This window comes from Tinamus guttatus, unplaced genomic scaffold, assembly GCF_059628265.1.
Source record: "Tinamus guttatus ecotype Peru unplaced genomic scaffold, ASM5962826v1 Tinamus_guttatus_pri_ptg000332l, whole genome shotgun sequence".
Lineage (NCBI taxonomy): Eukaryota > Metazoa > Chordata > Aves > Tinamiformes > Tinamidae > Tinamus > Tinamus guttatus.
In genome coordinates, this window is record NW_028288866.1 from 1,676,349 (window position 1) to 1,693,558 (window position 17,210).

The following is a 17,210-nucleotide window of genomic DNA, read 5'->3' on the forward strand; positions in this document are numbered from 1 at the left end:
ATACCTTAAAAAAATAGCCTTTCTAATGGAATATTTGGGGAATATTTTAAGGGAGAGACTTGATTAGCTTGAAGTCTAATTAGGAACTCGCCCAAATCTATTTTAAACAGGGAGAAAAGGTAGACTCTGGAGATGTCATGGTAAAGGGCTGGAGAGTGAATGTCCCTGTGTTTTCCTTAATTGCGGCTGGATGTGACCGGCAGCAGCTGGGCTAATGACACAGATAGTCCAACTTCCCCAGATCCCGATCCGCCGGGATGGCTCCCGGGGCTGGGCTGCTGATGGGATACAGCAGCTTCCCCGGAGGCTGCTAGCCCGGCGCTGGGCAGTCCGGTCGTGCTGCCAGGTGGCCACGTTGGTAACGCGCTGAGCTCCGGAGTGCCACGTCGAGCACAAGCCCTGCTTTATCCTGCAAAGTGCCAAAAAGTGTCAAGGATCCTGTGGGGATTTTTTTTTTTTTTGAGCAGTCGCATTTCAGAGTTTTTTAGATATGGTCCTTGAGACAAATTGAAAAATTCTCAGTAATCAATCCCAGTGTGAGGCTGCTAATGAGGCCAAATCAGCCCTCCAACCCTGTTGCTCTTTGGTTGCCCTTTGCTGTGCAGGAATTCAGCTCAAATACCAGGATAGAGCATTGCTGTTAAATATGAATTACAGCTGGTCTGGAGCACAAAAGTCAGTTTAAATGTCATTTAATAAACAAAACTGGAGCAGAATGTCTTTCCGGGGACATCGGAGGAGTTAAATTGAGGGTTTAGTATCGTGTGGATTGCGGGGGTGTCGTTGCTGGTGGGTCTAGGCCCACGCCGAGGGGAGCCAGCCCCCTTCCCGAGCGCCCACAACATCCACTGAGCCGCGGCCCTGTTGGGCAGGAACAGGGAATTCGGAGGCTGGGGAATGACTCAGAGCAAGGTCTGAGGCTGGAGGGGTGCCCGAGGGAGGGATCCGGGATGGGGTGAGGGCAGCAGCCAGACCCCTCCTAACTGAGCAGTCTGGGCTGCTCTCTGCATTTGGGTGGGTCTTCCCAGACAATCTCTTTTCTCTTTTGTAATGACATCAGTTATCTCCCTTCTGCCCCTAAAAATAAGGAAAATAAAAGTCTTAAGAGTTTACCAGTATTTAATTTTTTTTTCTATTTGGATGTGAGTTTTATTTAAAAGCTAAGTCATGCCTGTGACTGCTACCTGCATGGCATGGATGCATTCGACACACGAATGCGTCTGCGTGCTTGTGGGATTCATCTTTTGAAGCTTGGCTGAACCGAGTCTAACAACACTCACCAGATCTTCCTCCTCCTTCCTGAGGAAAGGGGAATTTTTGTCTTCAGCTTTGCTGCGTTTAGCACAGCGTGCCATGTTCTGCTCGTGAAGCAGCCACTGGATAAACACGGAAAAGCAGGTATTTCTAAGCACATAAGCTCACACTTAACAGCATTGCAGATTGTTATAAACATAGTTCATTTTAGCCCATACTGTAAGAAGAAAAAAAAAATTCAATTACCTTAGTGTGCTTGAACTGCAGGGCTAGCAAACCAAAATACTAACCCTGTTCAGGCCAGATAAGGTGGAGAATTAAATGCAACTCAACCAGCATGATCAAAACAAATGGGAACTCCTGCTCTTGCGTATCCTTAAAGCTTTTTTGGAAGTTTATTTAATCATCTTTAGAAAATGACTCAGAAACAATAGTGTAGTTGATAAGATAGTGCCCGACCAAAGGGCGAGTCATGCAGGGAGGTTTATTAGGCGAGCGGCTCCGGAACGGGTACGGTTTCTGCTCCACCACAAATGATTATTTGTCTTGATAGCAGAGCAGTTGACTTAATTAAAACACTGTCCACATACCTGGCTTACTGTGATGGGGAATAGTGTTACACGAGACAACAGCATCCTTGTTCAACATGCGGGAGGAGATGCTGAACTCATTTTCATTCAGGTTTTTCTTCCCCCCTCTGCTCCTGTACTGCATGTTGGTTGTGCAGCTCAGAGGGGGGCAAAACCCCTCTGGAACACGGTGCTTGTTGCACGGCCGGTGCTCCTGAATGGCCCCGCTCTTCCCTTCTGGGTTGAACAGCTGAATCCAGACCCTTGGGATTGCTCCTTTTTTTCCCACTTTTTTCATGTGCAGCGAGGGTGGTCTCTCCCTGCAGCTATACGTGCAGCCTCCTCTATAGCCCTTTGGTGCTGGTTTGGGGCAATGCGGGTGCGTTGGGGCTGGACTTGCTATGAGCCAGGTAACCCAGGGACGAGCCTTAGTGCAAGCTCTGCAGTCAGGGTTATAGTTTGTGTCTGACCTTCCGCTGCTGTCAGAGGAGAAGCCTCGTGGCAGCGAGGGGAGAGGGAGAGCGCTCTGTGCTTATAAAACAACCACTCAATGTTTGTCTCAGAGTGACACTTATTTATAGTTCCGTGATAAATTGAATCAAATCACTGCTTTGGCATTTCACTATTTGGTCTGGGAGGGTGGGGAAGTTCTTGTGTAGAAATTGAAGTTCAAGTACCCTGTATGACTAACAGAGTAATATCCGCTACAACTGAGTATTACTCATTATATTACACATTATATTGCTTATTAATTATATACTCCTAGTTATAGAAGAGCCTGGCTAGGCACAGAGGTAGTTTAGCCGTTTGGGGGAGGTTGGTGCTCGGCCCGTGGAGGAGGTTGGGGACAGGAATTGCTCTATGGAGCAGCCTGGGCAGCCTGGCTCTGCCCAGGATCCTGTTGTTCCGTGTTCGGAATTGCCAGGGACCTAAATTCGGCAGGAATCGTGTGTTCCCGTGGGCGTGTGGCCGAGGGGTCTGGAGGACAGGTTGTTTTCCTGGATTACGGCCCTTGCCTTGTAAGCGGCTTCGCGTCATAGCAGGGAAGAGCGGCGTAAATCCCTTAAACCTGTTCTTAAAGTGCAATGGCTGGAGAAACCTGGGGGGGTAAAAGGCCCAGAAGTTCCTCTCAGGATAACTGTGCCCGTGGGTGTTTTGCTGATAATTAGGATTACACAAGTCGCTCCGCAGCTGGAATATCTCCTTTTTTTTTTTTTTAATAACACTCTTGAAATTAATCTGGTTCTCCCTAGGAAGGTGCCTGGGGTTTCTTCCCTGGTTTATGCTAAAAAAACTGAAACAGAACAGAGCATCTAGCATGAAGTGCTGTGGAGCATCCGTAACAAGGGCAGCACGTATATAAAATAGCGTACATAGCGTTGTACTTGGTGTAATCTAGTATGTAATATAGTACATTCATTTTTATTTCCTAAGAGCAAACACAGCTCTTGGGAAAGGAAGACGTGGTTGTATTAACATCCATCTGCATTATGTGATGATGCAGAGGTAAGTTTAGTTCATCAGGACGACGTGGAAATTAAATTCCCTGCTCCATAAAAACACAACGTGCTTTTCTTTGAATATCTTTCTCTTGGCTTGCTGGGATTTCTCATCTGCGTGGCTTTTGTAAGGGTCTTAAATCCAGATGTCCAACAGCAGCTGTTCTGCAGGGGAGCCGACTTCAGCCTTTGGGTGTCTCAACCCTAGGGGCTCTTTGGAGGACGCTTGTCCGTGTGTTGGAGCCGCAGGAGCTGTGCGGTGAGACCTGGGCTGCTCCCTTTCCCGAGGGCTTTTCCCAAATCAATTCGGCAGAAATGGCGTCTGGCAAAAACGGCCCTTTTCTCGGAATCCCTCTTTATGGCTAACGCTTCTCTGCCCGGGGATCCTGTCCGTGGAGCCCCGCGGCGCCGTGCCGGGCGCTCTGCTCTGGGAATGGGGATCTCGGGGCCTCCTCGGACGTGGCTGGCACCGGAGCCGTCGCCTCCAGTGGCCTGAAGAAAATCAGTGGTGAGTTGAGAAGCCAAGGAAGAAGCAAAGTGGAAGCAGATGGGCTTGGGAACGCAGATGCAGCTGCTCGCCCGCCTTGTGCCGTGATGCTCGGGATGGTTCCAGCTCTGCGCAGTGTTGAATTATCTGCTTCAGAGTGTTGGAATGATCTGCTTCAGAAGAAGGAAGGAGTTTCCTAGAAGCTGCTTTTTTTCCTTTCCTCTTATTATTCAGTGCCTGTGTAATGGTCCTGGGTCCAGCCAGGTCTCCAGGCGCCAGATGGGGAGCTCCTGCGAGGAAGGTTTCTGTACGCGCTCGCTGCCCTGCTCCTTGTTCTGGCCAGAGCCCTGCTCTCGTGATCACTGGGTACCTGTGGGCTGTTGACTGAGTTGGGATAGTTTGATCTTTCCTTGTGCTTCCCGTGTGTTAATCCAATTTGCTCTTCGGCTTTTGGAAGCTGCTTGCACCCCTTAACCTGTTGCAATGGTTCCCCTTGAGATGACACCAGCCGCTTCACCGAAGTGGTTCGGAGGGCAGAAAGCAGCTTTTTAGGCTCATTTTGCCTTCCCCCGGCTTCCCCGAGGTTGCAGATTCCTGTGTTGAGGATGGACATGACCCCGTGGTGCCGCAGTGTGCACTGCACTGCACTGCCTGCTGCCCCCTCGCCCTGCAGCGCGCGGCCGCTCTCTGCAGCGCATCCTGCTGCCGGCCGGGCTCACGCTCGGAGCCCGTGTCCGCACGGAGCGCAGGAACGGCCGGGATTAGGAACCCGCTCAAAGCTACCTGTGCAGGAGACGGCTCATTTCATAGGGACGCATGCTCACACGCACACACATATTTTTATTAGGCGGCATGGTAATGTTTGGCCAGCTGCCTGGAAACTATTCTAGCCTCTACCCAGAGTGGGAGCTTGTGAAAAATAAATTCTAGCGTATGGATGGCGTATTCTTTTAGCAGTTCCCCAGTTTCCACTCCATTATAAATATTTACTTTTATCCATCAGTTCTCAACAATCACTTTACTGGCTGTCTTTGGCAAGAAGCTAACAGTACAAGTGTACGTATTTAAAATTGCCGGACCACACTAGTGGTTAGGTAATTAAATGTGAAATTATTAGAGGCGGGGGCATAGGATGGTATTGTAACTTAAGTGTAGCTTTTTTTACTCAGGGTTCCTGGTGTGGGGATAGAGGTGGGCTGTTCATAACAAAGTCTGTTCTTAGATACCCTTTAATTTTAATGTATTTTAAATTTTCCCCTCCTCTTTCCCCTCCTTTTTTTTCCCTTCCCTCATGGCCAACAGGTCCCGAGCCTCTGTGAAGATCTCCTCTCCTCCGTGGATCAGCCCCTGAAGATTGCTCGGGATAAGGTGGTGGGAAAAGACTATCTATTGTGTGACTACAACAGAGATGGAGACTCTTACAGGTGAGTTCCCGTTCAGAGGAGGGACTGGATGGGTTTTCTCTTCACAGTGTGGCTACGTGCTGACGTTGGGTGCAGTCTGCCTGTGCCTCGCTGTGTAAACCCTGGTGAGGGTTTTTGCACATCCTCTATTGCAGCGGACCAGGGTGAGAAGACCTCTAAGGTGAAGTATTCCCTGCTGTTCTTGAGGACACTGTTCCAACACAGGACCTTGGTTGAACCCTCTAAAAAGAGGCCTGATGCCTTTTAAAAGCATTTGCACGTTAAGCTTTTATGTCAGAGCTAGGCAGGTCTACGATAGTAGCTGCGTGCGTTTTAGCAGGCCTCGTTTCGTAGCTGACTTAAAAAAGGAAGAGTTTTTCCTCCTGAGTTTCATTCCCACCCGGCGCCGCGCACCCGGCCGCAGCCTTCGGGCAGGTGCTGGTGTCTGGGGGTCCTTGGAGCGACGCTCCTCACGGAGGTCACGACGCGGCTCCCCGTGCGCTCCCTGACTCCCCTTCAGGCTGCTGACAGCAGATGTATCTCTCAGGTTTGCTGGGGTCTCTCCTGGGGCAGAAACATGAAGAGGCGCTTGGCAAACAATCCCGGGGCAACCCGCAACGGCTGGTAGCGCTCACTCCCCTCCCGCTGTTTCATTAGTGTGTTTGGCAGCTCTTTCTCAAAGGTTAGTTTTCAAGCTTATTTAAGGTTAGTTTTCAAGCCTGCCTCTGAAATTTGCTCAATCTTTCTTGCTGAAAAGATGGTGAAATTTATAAGAAAACAGGACTTAGGTTTCAAAAAGAAAAAGAGCTTAGAAAATTTCTGGCCATATTAAAAGGCGTTTTGTTCGTTCATCTCGGATAGCCAGAATGTCTTGACATTAAAGAGCATCTTCTTCAGGACTTGTTCCAGGTGTTCTGGATCGAAGTGATGCTTCCTTCTGAGATCGACTGGCCCTGGTTCTGTTTTGGGAAGTGAATTCTTTCTTTCATTCAGCACAGAGCAAATGTTTTTGAAAACCAGAAAAAGAGAAAGAAACAGCCTAACGTGCACGTGTTAATCCCCTTCTGTGCCTGATTTCCAACATTCTTATTTCTACCTCATAAAATTTGAAGTCGTTGTGGGGAAGTGGCTGTTATTTAATCAATTAGGCCACAACATAAGAGGAGTTGAAAGTGCCTTTAAGAGCCTTTGATATTTCCAATAAGTTTTTCAGAGCCACGTGCTAGATGCAAAAACACGCAGGAAATAGTATTCGCTGCCTGGCAAATTCTATGTCCCAGATAACTTTGGCTTCAAACAAGACCTCAGGGTCGTTCTTATCAGAGAGGTTGTTAATTGCATTTGTTCTGCGTTTTAGTATGAATTTGTGCTCTCTCATCCAAGGTTTTCAAAGCACCTTGGAGACGGCTGAGGCTCCTGCTGCTTCTACGAGCAAGGCAGAGCGAGCTCCTTGCTGGGAACCGTGTTCTGTAGTTCGCACCTCACTAAGAGAGGCTTTACAGCTTGAGAGGTAGCTTGGAAAAAAAGACACTAGGGTGTTTAGCTGTCCTGGTCCCAAGTTGGAACATGGATCAGTCCAAAAGGTGCATTTTGGGGTCTCTCTTGGGCCCTCATGGGCTGATAGTTTCCAGTTCTTCATGCTGTCGGGCTACTGCTTTGGGGGCAGCCTTCTGTACCTCTTTCAAACACGTTGTTCCTGCAGGAACACAGGTTTGTGGGCCGTCTCCAACGGCACTGGACTACACGGGGCTTTCCAAAATGTCTGCTTCTTCTCTGGCTTCTTCCATTCAAAGTGTGTTTGGTCACTCTGTTAAATGGAATCCTTATGGGGAGCTTGGTGCCAGCAACACAGTTTGAAACCCATTAGCTGAAACAAAAAACATTCTCTTTTAGGGAAATTAGAGGCCTGACTTTTGAAATTTAAGCACTCTTGTCCATCTGTCTTTCTTCAAATAGCCACCCTTTAAGCTTTTAAACGTGTTCTAAATCCTCTTCTACAAAAAAGAACAAAAAAAAAAAGGGGCAATCTTAGGAATTTCTTTCAACGTAAAGTTGCTGCTGGCACCAGCTGTAATAGGTTGAAAATGCCACAATCTGCATGCTAGAAAAATGTACCTTACTTGGCTTCTCCTAAGTGCTCTACCTGAGCCTGCAAAAGAATCCTGGAATCATAGACTCATTGCACTGGAAAAGACCTTTGAGATCATGGAGTCCAAGTGTGAGCCCCTCAACACCGTCCTGCGAAACCACGTCCCCGAGTGCCTCGTCTGCACGAGCTCAAACCCTGCCAGAGGCCTCCCCGGGCAGCCCCTTCCAGTGCTTGACCGCTCTTTCCGTGTAGAAATTCTTCCTGATGTCCAACCTGATCCTCCCCTGGTGCAACGTGGGGCCGATTCCTCTTGTCCTGTCGCTAGTTACTGTGGAGAAGAGACCGAGCCCGCCTCACTGCAGCCTCCTTCCAGGTGGTTGTAGGGAGCGATCCGGTCTCCCCGGAGCCTCCTCCTCTCCTCTCTAATAACCCCGGCTCCCTCGGCTGCTCCTCGTGAGCTCTGTGCTCCAGCCCTTCCCCAGCGCCGCTGCCCTTCCCTGGACACACTCCAGCACCTCCATGTCCTTCTTATAGTGATCTCATGTTAGCAGCGAAACCCATCTGCACCTTCTCTTTTTACACGGATTCCTTTCTCACCAATTTCCTTGCGCCTGCTGGAGAAGCACAAAGACTTTTGAGTGTGCAGAAAGCAGCAGATCTTAGGGTTTTTTTGTAGAAGAGGAAGAAAAAAACGTTCATCGTATGAATGCTGCTAAGTAGTGTGCTTCTGCGTTGCCCTGTGTGCAAATCCTGCCTGGATTTTCCCAGACTTGCCAATGGGAAAGGTCAGCGATGTGTTTGTGAGTTAGTGCTCTGCGTTTGGCTCTGCTTTGTGCAGGGCTTGCTCTGGCGCTCCCGCAGGTGCTGCTGGTTGTTTTGTGGGTGTCTTCCAGCTTAAGGAGAAGTGGTAGGTGAGGCCTGCTGGAGCTGCCTGCTCCAAAGAAACTGAGATTTTTAGCAAATGTTTTAAAAGAGGAACGACTGCCTGAGAAATAGTGCCCTAGGTGAGTGCAACATAACGAATAACCCGCCCCGGGATCGCCCCTTCGGAGTCAGAGGTGGCGAGGGGAGCCCAAGACCAGGCGAAGCGGAGCCTGTTCGTGGCATTAAGCAGATCTCAGAACTAGGTACCTCTCTGGGCAGCGAGAAACAAAAGGCCTTGGAAAAGAGCCCTGACGTGTGGGCTGCGTTAGGGCCTGGCGCCCGCGGACCGGAGCCCTGTGAAGGGAGCAGCAAAGGCTGGTGCTGCTGTTACTTTACGCCAGCAGTGATAGATATTGGTGGCTTATCCCTGGAGGAGGTGAAAAGGGGAAGACAGCTCTATAGAATGGGAATTGGACAGGGCTCCAGCAGCTGGACAGAGGGTTCTGTTAGGCCTTTAATATCATATCTTTCATTAAGAGCCCCAAATCTCTTTCACACCTGTGGAAATTTATAGTAGAAATTTAAACTCTACGATTAACTGTTCAGATGCTTTCCTAACGTGCTAAAAGCAGATTTATTTTAAAATAGTAGAGAAGAACTTGGACCTGAATAGTAGAGGATGGTGTCTAGCTCAAATCTGATCTATCTGTATTTGTATAAAAATTATTTAAATGCTTAATATGTATCAGCTAAAGCCTCATCTTGGAATATTTAAGAAATAACAGCAGAAATTCAAACCCTAGCATGATTGATTGTTTGTGCAATAGGAACCTGAAGTCAGGGGACAACCCCCAAGCACCGTGAAGTTAAGCAGGTAATCTTCCCTTTTGTCCGTGTTTGAGGTGACTGTTCATGGTGAGATTGATGTAGGTTGACCTTGTTTTTGGAAGTTTCCCGTCCGCGGATCGGGTGGGACCCACCGTTCCCAACCCTGCCAGCGCTGGCCGTCGTCACCTCAACGTCTCTGTGTCCCTTGTGTCTTTGGCAGGTCGCCGTGGAGTAACAAGTACGACCCTCCCCTGGAAGACGGTGCCATGCCATCCGCCCGCCTGCGCAAGCTGGAGGTGGAAGCCAACAATGCCTTTGACCAGTACAGAGACTTGTACGTCCCTTCTCCCACCCACAGCCCTCTGCTTTCCCTCGTTGCCTCCCGCCACACGCCCGAGTCTCACACACACGAGTCTCAAACGTGGTCGCTAGCCGCCTTCGAGAGCGGCGGGCCAGTGCGTAGCTGAGGAAGAAGGGTAGGCAGCAGCTGCTCTGCTCTTGGTGAACCTGCACCGAAGTGGAGCTGAAAGAAATTAAGAAATTATGACCCCATTTGTCAGCTGATTGCCAAGGCAGACGCTGAAGTGCTTTCCTGCCTCCCTTCCCCGCTTTGAGCAGATTAATGGTATCTTTGTCCTGAAATGACCTGTGTTCTCTTTGATCTTGGCTAAGTTCATTTTTAAACCGTCTGCCTTCCCCATTCCCTCAAGATTGTAGCCTCTCTCAAAAGACAAAAAAAAAAAAACAGAAAAGAAAGTAGCAGCAGGTTCCACCTTCCTGTAAAATGATACGTGCCAGTATGCGCAAAGGCAGCCGATGTGGGCAGTAATGCACTTCTGTTGCAAAGGCCCTTCTCTGGGGCTTATGATTTAGGCCCTGTCTTGTTAGATATAAAGCAAAGGAATTAACAGAGCATATGTAAGAAAGATGTTAGGCAGGGTCCATTTCCAGTGCAATTGCATACTGGCCAGGGGACTTCCCAACTAAAAGAATCATCTAAAAGGTGGGACTGTGCTGGGTCTTGCACTGCATCCATGTCTGGGGCCTCCCGACATCAGCTTTAGCTTTCACCCAAATAGATGCAGTCTCCAAAGCAGCATTTGGATGGGAAAAAACACCATTGTTTAATCTGACAAGCACAAGTCTGTTGCAAACTGATGCTCTCTAATTGGAGACCCCTAACAACCTTAAAAAAGGTGAAGTGACTTCATTGCTGCTTCATGTTGCCCCAAATTGGAGGTAAAATACATCCTTAGGCGATGTTGTTTGTGTTACTGTTGGAATTTATAGTATTATAGCATTAATAACTGCAGGTAGAAAAGCTTTATACCAGCTCTTCTCCTCAATGTAAACGTTTTCTGTCTAAATATTTAACAGTGACACTTTAGGTAGAAGCATCAAATTTTACTTTATTTGCGTGTATTAATTTTAGAGATGCTTTTGTTATACGTAACAGTTGTTAATATGTATCTCAGCGCGATATCGAGAGGATGGACTTGGGCATTTGCAGCAAGCAGAGGTTTGCAGCTAGTCCCCTGGTGCAGAAAAACATGCCAGAACCACAAGTTTTTATCTGTGAGAATGCACAGGAACAGGTTTATGGAACTGCAGCTGCCTTTTTGAATCCCTCTCTGATCAGATGTCTGTGAAATCACGGTCAGATGCAATAACTCTTGTAAATAAGTTGATGTGCAGGAAGCAAGTGCAGTCCAGGTTACTCTGACTTGGGTGAGTCTGCTGAGCCCTGCTCAGCGAGTGGTTTGGTAGTAGCTTGATGTAACGTGCAGAAGGAAAAGGAGAGAGTGAGTGTGGCTTGTATCAGACTGGATCTTCCAGCGTGCCCAGCCTGCTAGAGGCGACGCTTCGGAGAAGTCCGAGTGCGGGGACGGCTGTAGCAGGAACACAATGGGAATTGCAGGGCTGCAGGTTCCATGCTCTGCTAGAGCTGGTAACTAATAATCTGCACCCGTGCAAAGGCAGGTCTGGTTCATGTGATGTCTGTTAAAGATGCCAGCCTGCAGCAATTGGGATGGACCGACTGGTGCATCGGTTCCAATAGAAAATATAAATGTAGGTTCAAATTACAGAGCAGGTAACAGACTTCGTAGCACTGTAAAATACTTCAGACTTGTTCAAAAATCTTGATGTATTAATCAAGAAAAAATAGTATGCTGGCAGTCTTCAATACTGCATCTTCTGCTGATATTAGGATTTTTAGGATTCGTTTGGGAAGACTCCTAACAGATCCACCTGCTAGTAGCGATGTTAGCTGGTAATGATGTGCACTTTGTCTGCAGGCTGCACGTCTAATCTGTACAAGTTCCCTCTTAAAAGATGTGACTGCCAGTAGAGCAGCTGTGGCACTATTAGACTTTCAGGTGGCGTCGCGGGCGAAGATGCTACTTGGTAGATAAGCCTCGATGGGACTTGTTTTACAGTGAGAATCCAGGCTGCCACATCCAAGGCCGGAGTTCTCTCCTTCTCTTCCTTCTCTCTCATGGGTGGATATTTCTGAAGTGGCCTCGAACCGCGCTGTTACGGCCTGTGCTAGGGAGGCAGCAGATTATATCAAAATAATCCTAAGGCAGCAGTAATTCATGGAGAACACGAGGCCCTAGTGTGCTTGAGTATCTGAGGCTGTTGGACACTTTTTTTCCTGTAATGAGGATTTCTTCTCAGTTTTTTGGAGCAGTTTGTGGGCAAGTAAGCAAAGAAAAGCTGCATTAATTCACTTTCTGAGCACACGAAATGATAATATCTCCCCGAGTTCATCTTGGGCTTTTTTCAAAGCTTCAGACGCTTTCAGTTTTCCCTCGTGCCAGCCCCGTTTGGCCCACGTACCGTTCCCGTTCGGACTGTTCCTCGGATGAGCTGCAGGAGCGTCCGCCCACGTGCGTGAGCCGGCAGCGCCGCTCTGCCCTGTCCCGGGGCTGCCGGCTGCGCGGGGGTGTCTGAGGGAAGCGGCCTGCGGAATATCCGTGTACAGCCATAGGGAATCCCGCACGGAGTTGTGCTCACTGGTCACCAGCCTGGGGGTTTTGTCCCCCCCAAACTTGCAGGCCCGCGTATGGAGCCAGTGCAGTGGGAAAGCCAGCTTGGAGCAGTTTTGTAGGATCACGTGGCATTGCTGCAAATCGTGAATATTTACAAGGAAAACCTTTGCTGGGTGCAGGATCTGCCCATCAGAGCTCCTTCTTGCAAGAACCTGTTTTAATGCAAGCTGTTCCCAAGTATGCCTATATATAAGAGGTTACCCACCTCTTATTTCTGGGCACACTCTGGTTTCTACTCGGGTCAAAAAGGAAGTATGCCAAGTTTAAATTTGCTCTCTAATAAGTATGTTAAACCAGCATATTTCCTAGTTATCCACTTTACGAAAATGCATGTAGCTTTCTCCCCCAAAACCGGCCGTTTAATTTTGATCTCCTGCTGCCAGGTTTAACTCAGACATTGCCTGCAGCTAATGCCCTGGTATGTTTTTGTTCAGGAGATTATTATTCCCAGATGGATGGCTAACATCTTACACCGTTCTGTTGGAGCCCTGGCTCTGCACTTCCAATATCGTGAAGATAATTTCTTCAAACACATGGTTGTAATTTATCGCCCTGTGCTTGACGGGTGTGTGCAATTGATTGAAACCAAAGCGTAATGAGGACCAGGGAGCCTGGCTAAATCTATCTATTTTAGACTCAGTGCTCTGTCGTTTGGGGTACGAGATAATCAGGCCTTTAATGAAGTAATCTAATCGGCCTTTATTGTCTGGAAGAAGTTGTTTCTGAAGTGATTAAATAGACCTCCCCGGGGAAGGATGCTGCGGATGTGAATATTTCTACAAACAAGATGAGCTGTGGCAGCTTTTGACTAGTTTAGTAAGCTGGCATAAATTTAGAGGGCTATTTCTTACCTCCGTTTCCTGGGTTAAGTTGGATTTATTGTGCTTTTGATTTTTAATAGCTTTAAAAAAAAGACAAAATTCTCATCTGAATCATCCTGCTTCTGAAAATATATTTGTTGATTAAGGTTTTGAATTCCTTCCGCAGAGTAAGCCAAAGAGCCTTGATCTTCCCCTTCTAGCTTTGTTTTCGAGTCGATCCGTTTTCAAAATGGTTGTATTAAGGCTCTGGACAAGGAAATTCCTAGGAAGAGAAGGAGGTCTGGAGGAGGATTGACCTCTTGGAATATGTCTTCACTGCGTGTAATCCTGCTGTTATTGAGTTTGGGGCTGGGATTGTGGCCAAAGCGGAGCTGGGGGCTCGTGTCAGTGGCCACCTCAGCAATGCCCGTGCCCGGCGCGCCGTGGCCCTGCCTGCAGCCGCCCCAGGGGAAGGGCTGCCGCTGTCTATGGCACGATGTTCCCCTGGGAATCGGGAGCTCCGGGAGCCTCCTAGTGCAGAGGCGTTGCTGGCTGTCTGTGCTGCGACATCCCCGAGACAGCCCAGTGCTGAACAGGCTCCTCTTGCCTCAACTCTGGCTCTTGGCCACCAAAGTGGGCACCGTTGTCCCTGCCACCAAGCAGCCCTGTGAGCTGCTTTTCCCCTTTCTAGCTGTTTTCACCTTTTTTCTCTGTTTTGCACCGTGTACATGAACCACCTTGGTTTCCAGCCTTCGTCCACTCATCTTGATGTGCAAAACCTGCACATCTCCCTGTGCTGTCCTTGGAAATTGTCTTTTACAGGGAGACACAGTACAAGAGGGATGTGGAGCTGCTGGAGAGAGTCCAGCGCAGGGCTACAAGGATGATCAGGGGCCTGGAACATCTGCCCTGTGAGGAGAGGCTGAGGGAGCTGGGCCTGTTCAGCCTGGAGAAGAGAAGGCTGAGAGGGGATCTAATCAGTGTATATAAATACCTCAAGGGAGGGAGTGCAGAGGACGGGGATGGTCTCTTTTCAGTGGTGGCCACTGATAGGACTAGAGGAAATGGCCGGAAACTGAAACATCAAAAATTCCATAGGAACTTAAGGAAAAATTTCTTAACAGTGAGGGTGCCAGAGCACTGGAACAGGCTGCCCAGAGAGGTTGTGGAGTCTCCTTCTCTGGAGATCTTCAAAACCCGCTTGGATGCAGCCCTGTGCCACGTGCTCTAGGTGTCCCTGCGTGTGCAGGGGGTTGGACTAGATGATCTCTAGAGGTCCCTTCCAACCCTAAGCATTCTATGATTCTATGAGAGGCTGTATTTGCAACCCGCCATCTCCCTGCCTGCGTGCGTGCGTCTCTGGCATCGTGTGTCCCTTGACCTGGGCAAGCACTTGGCCTTCCTGGCAGGGCAGCTGCTGGGTTTGGCCCCCTTGGATTCGCTCCGTGGAGGGAACGCGGATGGTGCGGTTGGCACCGCGCAGGCCGCGGGAGCAGCAGCGGGAGCAGCACCGCGGCGTCCGCGCTGCAACGCGGAGCGCGCCAGCCGCGTTTCCGAAACGGAGAACGCGGCGCGAGGCTTTGGATGCCCTCGTTGCCATTAGCTCGGTGCTCCTCGTTACCGGTTCCCGGCCCTTCGCGCTGCTTTCTCCGGGCACGCTGGCCGCTGCGGTTTGCGCAGCGAGGGCCCTGCAGATTGAAGCCAGATGCGTTTGTTGTGCGTCCCAGCGCTAAGGAAACCCGACTTTCCACGGCGGGCTGGCGACGGCTGCGCGCAACAGGGTGGGACAGCGGGATTAGCTCATGGAGGAGCGGCCGGGAGGAGGAGGAGGAGGCCTTGGAAGACGGCCGGAGACGCCGGCGTGCCTGAAGGTCGGAACAGTGGTGTTTTCCCAAGGAAACTGCTTGGGCTTAAGAGCAGGATGGGGGGCCCTTCGTAAACTTGCCCATAGCCAGCTTGAAGCTCAGGAAGGGGTTGTGAGAGAAGCTGCTGGAATGCAGTGCACAGACCGGAGCAAACTTATTAGGAAAGAGGGAAAAATGGAGCATACTGTGCACGCTAACTTAGCTTTCCGTCTCCGTTTCATTCTTTTCTCTTTTTCGGTGCTTCATTGTGGAGTGTCGCTGTACGACCGCATTCTTACGCTCCCAGTCACCAATTTTCAGCAGAGGAGGAGGTTTTACCCGGGGTTCCTATGGAATTACATGAGACCTGAAGGCAGGGGACAGGGAGCTTCTGCGGGGAGATGGGCGCTGGTGCTGCGGCGGCGTCCTGCAGCTCCGGGGAAGGCTCTCGGCCCTTCAAAAGGGGCTGTTGCCATGAAAAATGGGGCAAAATTGTTAAGTTCATCATGGTTTGGAGTTTGTGGTTTGCTTAGCACTAAAAACACCTACTTGTGTTTTCCGGAATTTACATCATCGTATCTCACAGATATATGCATTTTAAATTTAGATGTATATATTTACTCTGTAGGACGTAATACGTGCCATCTTTTCCCCTCCTAAGCATGACTTCTGCAGAGGGATTTGATCATTAGGTTCCACCAGCCAAGAGTGCCTGGATGGCAAGGAGAACATGAGCAATACGTTTTGGGGTTAGTTTTTAATCATGAAAGGTATTAAAAGGCTGCAGAAGCTTTTTGCCTTCAGGATGTCCCTGCCGACAGCCCGTTGCTGCCCCGCGCGGAGCTCGGGCCATCCCGCGGCGCTCCAGATGTGCTGCCGAGCACCCCTGGCACGGACCTTGCACAGACCTAAGGAGATTGGTATGTTTGCTCGGGGGACTCGTGCACCTGTGTCGGCCGGAAAGAATTTCCGTAAAATACCTGCGCGGAGCCGGCCGGCGTCCTCGGGGCTGTGCTCGTAAACTGCACGCAGCTGCGCCGGGGACGCAGGCGTTTCGCCCTCGTTTGAATACGCGGTTCTGAGGCGTGTTACAGGCTGCCCTCCGGGGGAGGAGGAATTTTAAATCATCTGCACTCGGGCGAGTACAAATGTTGCTCCGTGCTGCCAACCTGGCCTCTTAGCACAGCCCAAAGCTCATGGCAAGGTGCTGGGCAGCGGGCAGAGCTGCCCTGGGGCTAGAGGCACCTCCGGTCCCTTGGTGATATCCTGAGGAGGCTTTTTCCCTTGCTATTAGTTTGGGGGGGAGTTGAGTAAAACCCTTAGCAGGATTTGGGGGTTGGTGGAAGGTGGGTCTCTGGACAGCCCCTTCCTTCCCATTTCTGTCACGGTTGATGTGTTGGTTCGAAACTGTTCTAAGGCACTTGCCGTGCGCAGAGTCGTGTGTTTTAGTGGCTGCTGACGTGTCTGCTGAGTCGTGTGATCTTTAGGTGATGCTTTCTGTGGGTTTGGATGGCCATTGGACACCAGCATCTCTGCTTGTGATTTGCTGTCACTCCAGTGAAAACATTTGTAGGTGAATGCTGCAAATTTTTCTTTGGGGTAGATTTGCTTCTTTAAGAGCAATGCCTTGAGCCTGATATAGATAGAGGGGGATGCTTCCATTTCCATGCTAAAACTTCAGCAGTCGGAAGAAGTATCTATGTAACCTCTGGAAAAAAAAAAAGAAAAAGGGAAATAAACTCAGCAGCTTTATGAGACCCAGTGTGAAACGTTGTGCAGCTCTCTGGAAGACTCAAACAGCCAAGCTGGGCTTCCAGGTACTGGTACTTGGCATCAGGATTTGGTGGCTGAGTGTTGCAAGAGTCAGAATCCAGATACAAAAACCCACCCAGGTCTTTGGCTCTCGGATGCTTACTGGAAAATACCCAAGTGTTTTTATGGATGAATGATCTGGTTCTAAAGTGTAATTGAGAGTCAGGGCTTGTTTTTACTGCGCTGTGGTGGAAAGTCGTTTTCCCGGCGTATGGGGCAGCGTTCATTGCAAGGCTTGTGGGAGGCTGGAGGGGCCTGGGGAGGCTCCGGGGCTCTTCCCGTCTCTTCTTCACGGCAAACAAAGCAGTTCATCCCTCCTCCTTGTGGAGGGGGTGCTGGAACCTGGGGGATCTCCTCCCCATCAGGTCCCCGGTGGAGTTTGGGCTCTGCTCTGGCCACGCTCTCCCCGTTTCCTGGAGTTTGTTCCTTAACCAACTTTCCATCCTGTGTCTCCACCCGCCTGAACTTCAAACACTTCATAAAGCTTTGGATCCCTCTTAGCTTAAATATTTTCTTTTATTCTCACATTCAAAAAGTAGGTCACACTCCACGGTGTGACTTTCTATTTTTTTAATAAAAAGGATTTTTTTTTTCCAGGAGTGCTGCGGTTGATGAATAACGGCTCCCAGGCTTGGGCTTTTGATCATGGCTCGGAAACAGCCGAAGCGCTCGGAGCTGTTCCCGTGCTGCCCTGTCCCAAAGGGAGCC

General features: G+C 49.6%; 1 protein-coding gene across 1 annotated transcript in view; it reads left to right on the plus strand.

Moving 5' to 3' along the window:
* Positions 1-17,210, plus strand: part of CAPZB (capping actin protein of muscle Z-line subunit beta) — a 58,644-nt gene that overhangs the window by 28,801 nt on the left and 12,633 nt on the right. Inside the window, exons 3-4 of the mRNA XM_088529495.1 lie at positions 5,112-5,233; positions 9,214-9,327. Of these exons, the coding sequence (XP_088385621.1) occupies positions 5,112-5,233; positions 9,214-9,327 (236 nt within the window). The remainder of the gene's footprint in view (positions 1-5,111; positions 5,234-9,213; positions 9,328-17,210) is intronic.